General features: G+C 41.0%; 1 protein-coding gene across 1 annotated transcript in view; it reads right to left on the bottom strand.

Annotated features, from left to right (window-relative positions):
* AP3D1 (adaptor-related protein complex 3, delta 1 subunit) overlaps window positions 1-15,439 on the bottom strand; it is a 77,507-nt gene that overhangs the window by 30,162 nt on the left and 31,906 nt on the right. Inside the window, 3 exon segments of the mRNA XM_009329088.1 lie at window positions 512-592; window positions 1,305-1,400; window positions 1,951-1,952. Coding sequence (XP_009327363.1) covers window positions 512-592; window positions 1,305-1,400; window positions 1,951-1,952 — 179 coding nt within the window.

Below are 15,439 nucleotides of genomic sequence, written 5' to 3'. Positions count from 1 at the left end.
CGATGACCACGAAGATGTAGAAATAAAGTAGGATTGTCAGTAGGAGAAATGGAGAATATTACATATATTTTGTCTGTGTTGCATTTAGTACAAAGCAAGAATAACACTCCTTGACTCCCGACTTTCAGGTATTAAAGCCCAATTTGGAAACTATTCCTTACGAGGTAACATTCTGCCTCATTTGGTGAAAAAGGTCTGCAACATAGAGCGTGAACAAGACCTTTCAAGAAAAATTATAAAGCTAAATATGGCTGCTACTAGGAATCTTAGGTGGTCTTCACAAAAAAATATCCTGTTTTTTCACAAAAGATATTTGACAGCTACTGTCAAACATCTGGCAGAAAAAGCCTATACTAGCAGGTCAAGTATTATCCATATACTAGAAACAAATACAGTCTACTTCCCTTCTGTATTGAAGAAAGCAAACCAAAAGATGGTGTACCAATGCATTCATTAAATACAGTAATGAAACAGCTTGGCTAGTACAGTTGTAGTTACACAGAGAACTCACTTTGAATGTAAACTTCGATGCACTCATGACTTCAATAATATTGAAAGCAGCCCAACTGATGTCATAGCCCAGCATCTGTAACTGTGAGCAGAGAAGCCAAGATAAACTTCTGAAATAAGAGACTCAAGAAAATAGGTAAAGATACCTCAGAAAATTGAAGATGGAACAAGAGTCCAAAAATAATACTATAAGGCATCTCAAGTTCATGAGTAACGTTACATTCTATGCCACTCGCAGTAAGTGAAAGAAGTCTCAAAGTTCCACCAGAAGCAAGTTTTAAATAGTTTGCATTAATTCCAGGTACTACATATGCAGTTATATAAGCATCATTGTGAAGGGTTTTTTCCCTGTTTTTTTTTTTTAAATAAAAACCAGAACTGAACCACAAAAATAATTCTTTAACAGTATTTCCCTCTCCTTCTTCTTGACAAAGGGCTGCGCAAAGAGAAACAAACACCAGTTTCAAGTGCTCATGCAACTGTGTGATAAAAAACAATCCAGTTGAAAACAACTTTTTAAGTTGGATTAGTTTTAAAATCGGATTAGGTTCCTGACCTATCTCGAGAAAATAAAACTGTACCACTAGCAGTGCCAGTGCAATGAACAGAATGGGAATATGCAGCCTCTGACGTCAGACACATGTGGGGGCATTTTCACCTGCAGCCTGCACTTACAACAGTCTAAGAAACTGCAGTCTAAGAAAAGCAGGCATTCAGACCGAAGACTAGCTCCTAGTCAGCAAGAAAGAAAAAAACAAAGATGCGATTACATCGTAACCCAGCAAGGCACTTACATATGTAAGTTTGCAGACTGCATTTGCTTTCACTGCAATGTTATCCTGCTTCAGCTCCTGCTTGATCTCATCAATGCACTGGGAGATGTATTTTGCCTGAGGAAAACAAACAAGCAAAGATTTGTGTTCATTTACCAGTTTTGTAGATTTCCAGCATGTCGGGGGGAGAAGCAGCAGAACTCATCGTTTGCAAGCACCAAGTCACACACACACTATTTAGGTAAGCACTTAATTCTGACGAAACTACTCATTAACAAGAAATGTCACAGCTCTATTACAAAACCAGAAGTACACCGAGATGTTTCTTCAGTGGTTTCCCTTCTCCCCCGTCTCCCTCGCAATTACACTGTTCAGTCCAGAGCTCTAGTTTCAAAGATATGTGAAAAAAAGGCGTTCAATGGAGATTGTGTACCTAGGGGTCTGAACAAAACCTGAGTTCCACCATTCCTAGAACACACACTAGTCACTTACCTCAATGGGAAGTCAGAGATCACCCATTCACTACCTGTCTAGAAAAAAAACTATGTCAAATGCTATTAATAGCTCACAAATTTAAGGTGGCTGATGAAAATACTATGAGCTACTCTTCTTTTGGGCACGCTGTATACAGATGGCCCTGCAGATGTGCACCCACAACAGTCCTCACGCCTGAAGGGACACAGCACAAGTCTCATACGGGTTACAGGCTGTAACCCTTGCCATCCACCCCAACCACGGCGAGGACACCCCCCTCCCTGGTTCATGACTTAGATGAGCAATTTTGCCATCTACACATTTTGATAAGCAACAGTTATTTGTATGAATTTCTCAGTAATTCAGAGAGCCAAATGTCACAATGTTTACATTTAAATATCGGTCCTTCATTTCTTTCCAAACAATCACGTCTGTGCTTGTGGGCGGGATGCGGCAAATGCATGATTTAAAAATATCTGTACAGATTTTACTTTAGAAGTAGGCTTAGCTCAGTCAGAGATTCTTTCAGTTCACAATTAATTATGATTTAAGTACTGAAGGTATCTGCTACAGAAATAATGAAAATTTAAAAGTAGATAAATAATCTCTCTTTAGAAAGCCACACATGCACCAGGGCATTTCACATTCAACATAAATAAATAAATCAACTGCCAGGGGAACCGGGTCAGAAACAGATTACCTAGTTCCAAAATAAAATCCTGCCTGAATACCACTACCTTCCCCCCAAAAGATATTTTCAACATAGAAGTCTACTGGCCTGCCTTTAATTCACATTTCTCCCCTTTACACTAAATTGTGTATCATCCCAACAATTCGTTGGTCTTTTACCATGTCCTAGAGTGATACTCATGCTTCAGGTCATAAAAGCTTGCTGCTAGAAGCAGAGAATGTTATTTTTAATAAATAGCAGGTGACAATAAAAAGAAATTGTACAAGGTCTATAGCGCAAAGAGACACTGCAATGATCCAGGTGAGGAAAGGTTGCAGCAGGATTTTAATGCAGCAACTTCATACTCCAAGCAGCAGTCATGTAGCAACAATTTACTCTGCTATCATTTAGTCTAGCGATACCAGAATTAGAATCCACCATCAGGACGCACGGTGAATACGCATAATTCTAAGGAGCAGCAGCTTCACTGGTTTAACAGCTTCTATATAAGCAGAATAATTATCTGGCTTTTCTGTCAAACCTCACACTTACAGAGGGATAAAAGCCAGCTCCTCCATGGTACAGGTAAGCTCAGGCGGAACCACATTTGTTATTTTGAGACTTTTACTAAAAGTCTTTGTTGACCTTCACAGAGCTCCTGTCTGACCCATTCCTGCAGCCTATCGAGGTCCCTCAAACAGCAGCCCTGCTCTCCAGCATAACGTAACTCTAAGGTCTGACGAAAGAAAGCTGGCAAATGAATTTACTTGAAGAAATTTAAGATATTCCTAAATGCCTGTATTTGGGGTAGAAATACTATCTTTGCAATGGGAATTTTCATGTTAAGAGAGGGCATGCTAAGCAGCAAACAACCCTTTCCTCTAGAGAGATACCCATCTGTCCTCCTGGATATGGACGAGTGGATCACATCTGCCAAAACTGGAGATGGCATTGCCCCCAAATGCTTAACAACGTAGAGTCCAGGTGACTTCTCCCAAGAAGCAAAAGACTTGGGATTCTAAACCCGTCACCTGAGTGTGATTCAGGTCCAGACAACTCCCACGGGAAGTTTAAACTCTTGAGTTTAAACAAAAAAACCCTTCTGATAGTAGAAAAGACACACTTGATCAGAGATGCTGGAAGAATGACTTATACAACATGCAACTGATCTACAAATACATTGTACCTAGCTTTGAATATTTTATGCATGCATAAGAGCACGCTAGAACAGCATCACAGAATCCTTCATGTGTATATCTCATTGCCGCATCTTGATCAGCAAGCTCAGCACTGGTTCTCGGTGCAGAATACTAACATGCAGGTTCTCGGTCTTTATGTCCATAACCAGAAAGCATTATTGTCATTTCCCATAGCATCTACCCCAAAACTATTTAAACATTAGCATAAGTTTCCTGAAAACCTCTTGGGAGTTGAAGGCAAGCCACTGTGTGACCAGGAGGGGAAAATCATAGAGTATGGAAAAGTCCAATAATGTACAGCCCGGCACAGCCGAATACAGGCTCCCGAGTCACTAGCCACACTCGATGGCCCCAGCAGCCTGCAGGCAAACCCCTGTCTACCAGTTAGCCTACCATAACGAGCAACTCCTTTAAAGAGGGTGGAAAAGTATATTACAGAACTCAGAATCAGATCTGAAACTAAAATAAGGGATTTTGAAGAGCAGAAGTCCTTCCAAAATAGCTGTACTTCAAATCCTAAAAGACCACAAGGAATGAAAGACCCTATATATAGAAAGCTTTAAAGGATCAGCAGGTATTAACTTTTTGTTAATCTCTGTGGAGTAGCACTGCAATGAATGAGCAATATGAAGAAAGCTGATCTATTTAGTCTCCCATTTAAACCTGAAACCCAACCACCACACCCTCACCAGATTCCCTACCACATTTAACATCTACGTAAATATGAAGGAAACAAGTACGCGCGCGCGGATCTTTAGCGAAGCTCTTCCCCGGTCGCTGGCTAGTGGAACCGCTGACCTCTGCGAAGCACGGGACAGGAGGCTGCACAAAACATTTTCATGCTGACTGATACCCTCAGGCCCCACACTGCAGCCTGCAAGCTGTTCAATTCAGACAGCCAAGCTAGATGGTGGAAGGGAGAACCACCACTTGATGCAACGAAGAAAAAAATGGTAGTCACTCAGCAAGGCCTAAATGTTTGCAGGGAAAAAAAAAATTTACATATAGGGCAAAATCTGGATACTTTTCCCAGCATTGATTCACTGATAGTTTTTGTATAAATCCTTCTAATATAGCGATATCCTAGTGTGGTAATTAAAAATAAGTACTTCCCAGGATATAACTGGCTCAGTTTTTCCTAAAATGCTTTTGAGATCCCATGAAGAAAGGAATGCAAAAGGAAAATACTTCAGAATTCATTTATGCTCAGAGTATTTATTATAGTATCAATGTATTTCTTCACTATTATTTCCTTGCTAATTCTGTGACAATCTTATTTGAAGTCTTCCCAGGATGCTACTCAATTGCTCACACAGTTTGGTCAGTCAGCTGAGGAGCACTTCTAAGTCACAATATTTATAGACCTTCGGACATTCCCAGCCAAGACTGCTTAGAGCAAGCAAGGCAATTATAAGGAAGCCTTTCACTCCTGGTGTAGTCGAGAACAAGCAGAGCCATTAAGCAAAGAACACCCTCAGAATGATGGCAATCCAGGCAAAGCTGCAAGTCTGCAGTCAAAAGCTGAAGGGCATATGATAACACAGGGAAAAGAGCTGAGAGGAGCTCTTTTATTCGTGCTAGGCTGCCAAGAGGGAAAGGAGCCTTTCCCAACTCAGTGGAAAAGGCTCCTTAATGAAATGCTATAGCAACCACTCGGGTGATTGTTTTCTCTCACATATCCCTCAGAAGGAGGAAGATTACAGAAACACACTCGGAGCAGCGCAGCTAAAACCCAAGTAAAGCATGCAGATGTGAGCAGTAATTACTCAACAAAGCTGTGAATACAGCACAAAGCCGTAAATGCCATCTCTTAATGTATTCCACCAAACAGATGCAGTAAGCATTTTATGTCCATTAACAAAACACACAAGCTAAGTTTTAAAATAAGCCTAAGTTCCTCAAGAATTCCAAGACCTCACCCAGAAAATATGTGCATGTAAAGCAGTGCGAGTGGCTAAAATAAGAATGAAGGTATCAAGAATCGAAGACTCAATCCCTCTGAAACAGAGGGAGGCAGCAAGGGAAAAGTGGGTCATGGTAAGAAGCCAAAATATAAGTTTATAGGATTTTTCATTTCCCAAGCCATGTTTTTTGAATTAACTTTGAAAAACACTAAAACTTTATTCCAAGCTCCAGCCGAGACAGAACTTGGGGTTTGCTGACAATTTCAGAGAGGTTCACAAAAGACTAAGATTTTTTTCAAGCAACATGTGAACTAAGTGGAAAAATCACTAGTCTAACTGAACAACAATTACATTCCTAGGAAATGTGACTCTGCCGTACTTTCATCGGCTGATGAGAAGACACTAATGATTAGAATGGATATCACTGCAGATCCTCTACATTAAATTTAATCATGAAAGCTGTTCATTTCCAATAGTCTTAAAGAAGCTGTACCCTTATCTCAACCGTATACCATCTTCCAAAACCAAGAGATGGCAAACTCATATTCTTACCACTTTGGGATACAGGCCAGCAAACCAAAGGCAGCAGAATCCTCCACCAAAGTCCTTGTCAGGATCTAGCCTCAACCCACTGGATCTGCTGCAGCTGATTTGAGATTCAAACCTGTCACTTACTGCAACAGCAAAGTGCTTTCCACCCAGATGAAACAGCAAAATGTCAGTGAACATCAGTCCCTATTTCTCTTGCACTTTCAGAGTGAAATACAGCGTTTTAAGGAAAGGATGATTAACGGTGAACGCCACAAGGAGCAAGATATGATCTGAGATAAATGTGTAACTACACCATTCTAAAACAGAAAAAGTTTGGAGTAAACAGAACATAAAAATAAATAACTGAAATAAGCACAAAATATGACATTTCTTTTGTTTTAAGCACTGTAGGATTTATCTGTTTTTGTAGCACTGAGACATATGCTTGCCATTAACTCCATGAAATCACGTTGAGCGCAAGCACACGACGATCTCACATGAAAGGAAGATGCCCACTGCTCCAACTTCCAGATAACCAGCAACAACTGCCCTTCCTTTTTTTTTTTTATAATCTTAAGAAATACTACCTGTGGGATGCAAACCATGTGCCATGACCACGATGCTTAACGCAAAAGGCAGTTACTCCACAGACACCTTGTGGAGGCGAAGCAACTTTTGAATTTGTGCTTCAAGCAGAAGATCCTGCTACAAGCACAGCGCAGATCAGCTGCCACCTCCTAACTTAGGAAGGAGGCTGGAAAGAAATACGTATCACTTGCCAGGCTTCTATCAAAACCCCCAACAGCAGTACTTCACATCAATAAACAGTACTGAACTAGTCAAACAGAATTTATACACCTATACTTGACTACAGTACCTGAAACACAAGCATCGTACCGTGACAGCACAGACTAAATCAAGTGAAGCAACAGACAAGAGCATAAAAAAGCAAAACATGCCGCTTTCCACTCCCTTAGACACAGCGCTAGAGATAAGCTTAGAGATGTTAACTTCTGTCATACGTAAGTAAAAATATTGTATTATTTAAATACTGTAGAAAAAACTATTTGAGATAAGTAACATGATCCTTCATTAAGACTACTCCATGGCTGGATAAAAGAGAATTCCAAGGCACCCGCTATCTCACAACTAACTTCACTAAAGCCATTAACCAAGCAAATTAGATAAGCATGTAACAGAATATAAGCAATAACTGAGAAACTCCACAGCATTCATTTAAGCAGGTTTGCAGCCACCAAAATAAAACGGTGCAGAGGGTAGTCAGATGCAATAAAGAGCTCAGAAAACATGTTACAACTTGAAAGGCATTTTGAAAAAGCCAAGTTTATCTTTCACTCAGCTGTTGATAAACACTATTACTATACATGTTTTAACATGTCTTAGATTGCCTTTGCTACCCAGCTTTCCAAGGATTTATCCACTCCTCTTGTAGGTAGCCTTAAGATCCTAGACCAATGTACTGCTCTCATCAGTGATAAACACTGGAGGCACAAAGGGGAACCTTTGCCATTTCATTCGCAGCAGTCTTCTCCTATACTATTTATTAGAAACATGATGCACTATCCACCACCCCCTTGTCTATTACAACCAAAGCGAGACAGCAAGACTCCTTGGCCAAACGACACTGATGGAAGAACACGAAAAGTCAATTTACACTTTCATCTTTTCTTAATGTTTACTGAAATTATACATACCAACCGAAGTTTGGCATGATGCATCCATCTGTCCTAAATTGATTCATAAACAAATAACAACCTTTGAACCTTATTTTAAAAATTCAGAGAGATGCTGAGCAAGTACTGCACACCTACCAGTTTCAGAGCAGATACTAAACAACCCCAAACAAACCGCCACAGCACCATAAGGCACTGTAGAAAAACACATACAATCTTCCAAACAGGTACGTAACACCGAAGGATTGGATTTCAGAAAAGAAACAGATGTAGAGTTGCAGCTGCTTGTCCAAAGTGACTCCAAGCGAGACCCAGGCCAACACATGCACCCAGAGGAGGACGCTGCCCCAGACACGCGGAGCGCTGCAGCACCAGCAGCATCTCTCCGAGCGCCGGGGTGTTCTGGCAGTCTCCCATGGAGAGCGCCTTTTCAGCGGTTTACCCAAAGACAATTGAAGTATTTCACACAAAAGAGCACCTATGCAGAAGCTGGAGCACAGCTACGCAAGCCATCCTGGACCGCCTCCCCAGGCAGGCTAGTCTGAGATGCCGACAATTGAGTGGGTATTAGATAGCAAAACTCCAAACAGTCCAACATAAATCAGTAAGCACGTATCATCAGCAAGGCTCTAGAGATGTCCCTTAATACATCTCCAGTCTGATCAGTCCCTTAATATAAATGTGTCTCCAGTCTGATCACAGTATTTGTTAATTTAATTGCATGGCAATTAAACAGTCCTCTGGGGCCTGTGCTGTCTATATCACACCTGAGCGGACAACTTTTAAGACCAGAGAGATGCGTCAGATAAAAGTGCTTATCCTGGCAAACGCAAGATGTACTCAAACTTTTATTTTTACATTACTATGCAAAAGGCTGTGCAAGTACTTTTACAATAGATTTTTCAATTTGCTAGTTCCAGACATATTTCTGTGCATAATTTCAGGCTTTGATAAAGGTAGGCTTCGTTATAAGCACGCATTTTGTGGTACATATAGGAAACAGTCCCTTCCTTCTAAGGAACTAAAGCAGCTATTGCTTCCGAGACTCAACTGACTGGTATTAGTTCAGAGGGAAATATCACAAAAAAAGATGCTTAATAATGTATTAAGACTATATCAACACGTAACACTGAAAATATTACAAAGATTAACACTGATTTATGCAAAGTTATGAGTACTTCTCAGTTATGGAAAGGTAAGAAGGACAATGAAGAAAAAAGATGGTTCGTGGCCATTGCTGACTTCTTAAATTCAGTGCAAATATTTGTGTAATTAAAGAATATTTGTGCACCTACTCCCTGCTGTACGATCATATCACTCTAAACAAACTTACATTCCTCAAGGCTGAAGCTTAGTCACACCACAATAGCTAGAAGTGATATATTTTATGCAGCCCGAATTTGCTACGAAGATTCTTCCGGTGGGTTCAAAGTTTCAACACACCCACATTGATGCCTACTTCCCTTTATACACCTTTAACATATGAATCTCTCAGCGAAAGCTAACAGGTTTGAACATTTAGGTCATAAAATAAACAACAATAAAAAGGAAACAGCTAATACAAAAACCAGCACTCAACTACACGGTCTACAAACTCCATTTGATCAGCCTACTGGCCAGTGACTGAGGAGGTAAGCCAGTACGAACCAAGCATTTTTTCATGCTCAGTTACACTTCAGTATTCAACAGGACTTGTAAGTATTGTCAGCTATTTTGAACGTATGCTTCTTATTTAAAAAAAGCACTCAACCACCTTTATGAGCTACTAACACTACCACCAACCATGTTATTTTCTGCACCTTTTACCTTACTCAAATACCTTTATACTTCCTGCCACCTGGATTTAAGCAGACTCCCCTTTAGATTATGAAGCATTTCCATTTTTCAGCGTGAAGGATCAGGGTTTTTTAATAACCTAAGGAACACAAATGCTTCTTTGTAGCCGGTCCCATGACTCAGCCTTTCTGATGCACGCTGTTTAATGCTTCCCTTGCTGCTCTTCACATCACACCAGAAATGGGACATGCTACCAAAGAACACTTCTAAGTGAAAAACCTAAAGGTACACTTTGTACACCAAATATATTCACTAACCCACATCACAGAGGAAGAGGTTTTTCAGTCACTTTTGTGGACACTGACGACATTAGAGGAAATCGCAAAAGGCCCCATTTTTCGCACTCAGCGCTGGGACAAAGAGAGCTGCATCAAAAAGCACCAAAAATCAACTCTCTGAAGATGACCACGGTACAGAAATGTAGTTAGTATCTTTATTCTACTTTGATTTTTCTGGCCGTTCTTCCACCGGCCTCGCAAAAGGTGCAGTGTATAGGCCGCTCCATTTCTTAGGACGAGGTACCAGAAAGCTCTTCCTCTTCCCTGGACCTGCCCAGGCAGAATTTTTACTTACACGTGTGAGAAAGCGATCTGTCTGGAGCATTTTCAAACCCTCAGAGAGACAGCTACAAAAGGATCTGGACTGGGAACAAAGCTATTAGCCCCACTTATGCCACAGTCAATTAAGTAATATTTAACACAGGAGAAAGCAAGAAGCTAATGAAAGGCAGCACTAATGCAAAGCCTCAGCTGCTCTCTGCTTGTAATCACACAAGAAAAAGCCCACACCTTGGCTTGTGTTCCACAGCTCCGGGCCCTTTATTTTCTGTGACACAGCAGGTAAGGCAAGGACACCGTTACACTGGACCTCGCTACCTCTGAGGTCACTACTAGTCTGCTTTTTTACCAATTGGTGTGAGGTCCTTATCCAACCTTCTTTTGTGTAGTGTTTCTATTTCCGACTTTGTCTTTTCCAGCGATTCACATGCTCAAAGAATTAACAATAGCAACTCTAGATCCACTTGAAAGTGCGTGGAATAATGAGCTCCCTTCAAAGATATTAACACATATATGACAAGCAGTAACTGATCGAGCATCAGTGACTGAAAGAGCTGTCTGTCATCGATGAACTGCATGCTGCCTAGCAGCTGGGCTGTTTTTTCAGTTTTGGGCACCAACAAGCTTTTTAGCATTCCTCAAAATTCCCCTATCATCTTCTATCCCATATCCTTTACCATTAGATACTAACACTGCAATAGTGGCTAGAGGCCAAGCCGTCAGAAGACCACAGTATTAGATGGTCGTCAGCCTCGTTGACAACAGGCTGCACCCAAAAGACTTTTGTGGTGTTAAAAGATTCCTCAAAACTCCTTACACCATCATTTCATCTGATAACGTGTCAGAGAAGTAGCTGGCAGTGTGCAGTCGAGCGCAGCAGCCCTATATTTAGGGGAAAAGGTTTTTTAACAACACAAGTCTGCTGTCCTTAGGTAACAGTCACTAAGAAGTGAGAACACGCTGCCAGTTTGGTAAGCCCGGTCTTTCTGAGCAGTGAAATAACGTATTTCACAGCATGGACACTCAACACGCCTCTCGTTTAGCATTATATTACCAATTGAAATTAGTTTGTTTTTCTTCCAACCAGAAACACTGATTGCTGTACAAACGCTTGCTTCTGTACAAAACAACTTCTTAAATGTAAACCAGCAATGAGATACTTATCACCGAACACTACACACAAGAAAATGTGACTTTTTTAATATGCTTTTTCCTGAAAGTATCGATTACCAAGAACATGAAGTGCTAATCCTGGCACACAAGCAGCAGATTTTCTGAAAGAAGAGGGAGGCAATTTTCTCAAGTTATAAGAAACGCACAGACATTTCATGCAGGACTTTAACCCCTTCTCCATCCTTAAGTGTCCTCCAGTAAATCAAAGACACTTGAAACACAGAGGGCTATGGTCTGAACAGGACAAAGCACCACATATTTAACATCTCTGTTTCTGTTACTTTATCATTTCAGTTTTATAAAGGAATCTCTCACCATGGCATCTGACAGTAGCTTCCTTGCTGGGAACAACAAACTTCTTAACTGCAAATACAAAACACTGTGCGAGAGCCAAACAGCATCAAAGGATTATCCCTTCCTTTATTTCACATTCAGGAGAACATCCCTAAACAGAAATAATTTCTCAGTTTGGAATATCTTGGAAAAAATCCATTATACTTTTAACAAGCTATCGTACAAGCCATTCCCCTCTTGAGCCTGCTGTGTAACACATCCCTAAAAAGTAGGCACAAAGTGGGAACAGTTATTCCATAGGGTACAAAACCACCTAACAACAGGTGAAAGAATCACTGCTTTCATTATCTTAAGGATTCATTTTGCAAATGAAAGAGAGAGAATGAGGTATTAGAAGTGAAGGTCAGGGGAGAATGGAATAGGATTGAGTCTTCCTTGCAGGTTTGCCTTTCCCTCAAACTTTGAACTGGCACTGGGAAACACCACAGGGATTAAAGCATCTGTACAGGCTGTTGAAAAGTAAACACAACACGTCAAACTAGGAAAAGACCTAATGCTGTTATGCTACCTCATTCCTTCCACACTAGTGTTTACTTCACAGAAGGATGATGCAGCTCCAATTTTCCCCGGAAGATTGGAAAATGGACAGAGTACGTCTGCACAGAAAGGCGACTGTGTTAACTAACTCCTATCCCTTACCTCTCATCCTTACAGAAGGCCATCACTTCAGTTTCAGTGTTTTAAACTCAAAATAAATGGGTCAGCTTTGGATACAGACCAGAAACTAGAATGAAAATGGCTTCTGACAGGTAATTAAGCACTCTGCAGCAAGGATGCGAGCTAAAGTGCCAGGCAGCCTCCAGTACCCTCTCAGTTCCTCCAGTGAGCTGAGGAGGACACTTAAAATTTATTGGTAAAGAGCTTGTGGTGCTCCGTTTACTTCACAACAAGCCTTGGGGTATGTGCTTAAGAGTCCCAGCAATACAGGATGAACACATAACCATCAAGCAAGAATGCAGTAGGTCTGTTGAAAAGCTGTATTGAGAAACCCATGTCTGAACCGAGGTGACAACCATTTGGCCCCTCCTGCACTACAAACACATCCTCGATGCATCAGTGAAATACCAGATACACTCGCTTGTGATGGTACCTGCGGAGGAAGTGGAAAGGAGTAAGTCTTACTATATCCTATCTACCAGGAGAGACTGCCCAGAAAGATGAGGGGGAAAGGTGATGGCAGAATTTCCATACAATTAAATTCACAAAGACAAAACCCAACACACACAACAGAAATCAACCTTCTGCAAAAAGCATAACTGAATCAGAAGTCAAAGCAATAATCATGCCTTTAATTCTTTCCATGTCATTTTTATTCAACAACCACGGTACCTCCTTTCCAGAGACATCTCTTTCATAGAGTAATTCTTGTTGAGCTGAGATCAACAGCTGATATCCTTGCCACCAAAGCACGCTGCTATTTGTTTTAAATAAATTTGCTCTTCTGAATAGGACAAAGTCTTAAGCTTAGACACTTATCTTGAGACACACAAACGTCGGTTTAACAACTACATCCAGTATTGGAGCAACACTTAGTAGATACAATGAACAATGGAAGCACTGTAGGAAAAGGAGGAAGAATTTTTGTAGCTACTTCCTCTAAAATACTATTCTGATTTTGTAACATCACCTGAAAACTAGAAAACATCCATGACCATTGCCTGGGAAGCACTGAATCAATGCCCAGCATCTTAGTAACAGAAGGTTTACAGCACTCTTCAGCTAGCTGATCCAGAAAAAAGAACAGTCCTGTGCTGTCTGCAGCCACTCTGTGTAATTGAGCAAAATCTTTGAAGGATTCTGAAAACAGCCTATGCTACAGAAGACACACATTTCATCAGTGCAATGTCTACTGATCAGCCGAACACACCCTGAAGTTTGGGTTTTAATTTTTGCTGTGCACATGAGGATATAAAAAGGAACCATCCCTGCAGTTACCTATTTTAAAATCTCACAACTTGTATTTCAAACTAAAGAGCTACCATCGTTTAAAATACTATCATGCTACAGTCCAACCATTGTTAACTGACATCAGCCTCTTACTTACAGTAAGAGATAACACATTTGCTTTGACCTCACTGATTCCTAGAGAGTGTATACACCTGTATAACAACTTCCTTCAAATATACAAAGCCCTACAAAATTGTCTGAGGAGTATTTTTTCCTAACTCCAAAGGAGATCAAAGCCAATGCATTTTAACTATTTCTTGTCACAGACTAAGAACAAACTCAGTATGGCTTACGATGCACAGGAACTTGTTAATCCTGACTGTGTAACAGCACTCACGCTCTTTATGGAGTCCTGGAAAAGGAGCTATTTGTCACAAAATTATTTTAGAAATGAGAACCGTACATTCAATCCTCCTCAAAGAGGACTGGTGCCACAAAGGCCTGGACCTTCATCAGGGGGATCCTCAGAGGTTTGACAGTTGATGAAACATTTTCTGTCCTATGCACAAAAGAATAAAGCATGTTTACTAAAAGCAGCATAACATACGAACTGGGCCTAAGCATGCTATGGGGAAGTGCTCCACAGAAATACCGTTCACCTTTTCCAGCTTTGAGCGTAACGCATTAAGTGTCCGCATAAACATACTGTTTCCACTTCTCCATGTAGCTTCCCACATTTTGCAGGGCACTGCACACTTCATAGTAGCACTATCTTCCTCCGTCACCAAATCAGTACCCATAAATTTAACATATACTAAAACAAAAATGTAAGTTTCCCAGGCATCATCACTAACAAATAACACCTTGTCCTGTGGACAACAGGCTTAAAAGCCATTTGAACATTCAAGTGGGTTTGGAAGTTGTATTTTGTGTTTCAGTCCGACAGTACCAGTAATGAAGATCATAGTTTCCCAAATCAAGTATTTCATTTATTTACATGTTTACAACTTTTCTAGATACTTTTCATAGCTGATACCATCTGGATATTGTACTCATATGAAGAGACATTGTAGTCTACAAATATTTTTAGCCTGTCACTAACTCCACAGCCACTCACTGATATTCCAGCAAAGCATAACTGTTAGACCATTCATAAAAAAGCTTCTAAGGCCACAACTACTTACTTGAAGATGAACATAAACGATATCCTTAGTGCCCGTTACTTCCCAAATAACATGTGACACTTCAGCGTGGAAAGTCTCACATAACATGTTCTTGACGACTAATTATTTCACCTATACTAATTTCCTGATCACATGCCTCTAATTCAAGAGAGAATAACAGGCCACCACATCCAATTGCTTTCTGCCTACAAAAGCTTTGAAACAAGGAAAATATATCTTAGTCAGAAGGTGTACAGCATGAATAATTTGAAAGCTGAATTATGACTGAACCCAGCTTTCCTGCATATCAGCTTCACAATGAAGAATGTATAGTTGACTACAGTAGTTGACAGTAGTGCAACAGGAAGGAATTCCTCTATTTCGTATATAGATGTTCCAGGGGTCTCGACACCACAGCAACGCACTAAATGGGAAAGCGAGCACCGAGCGCGACCCTCCCTTATCCTCCTTTCCAGCTCACTGCTCCCCTAACGCCTCCTTGTTCTCCCCCAGTCTTTCCCTTTTGGCCTACACCCCAGCGTCATCTTCCTCGTTTTGATTCCCGCTTCCACCTTCCCCAAAACAACATCCCCTTTCCAGGGTGGCCGAGACACCCGGCTGCTGCTGGGCCTGGCGCAGCCTCCCTTGCGGGGAGCGGGGTAGAGGCAGACTCCCACCCCCCTCCCTGACCCCCCGGAGGAGCAGGACCTGACC

This window comes from Pygoscelis adeliae, unplaced genomic scaffold (assembly GCF_000699105.1).
Source record: "Pygoscelis adeliae isolate BGI_AS28 unplaced genomic scaffold, ASM69910v1 Scaffold537, whole genome shotgun sequence".
Taxonomy (NCBI): Eukaryota; Metazoa; Chordata; class Aves; order Sphenisciformes; family Spheniscidae; genus Pygoscelis; species Pygoscelis adeliae.
This window is presented reverse-complemented; position numbering and strand designations above follow the sequence as displayed.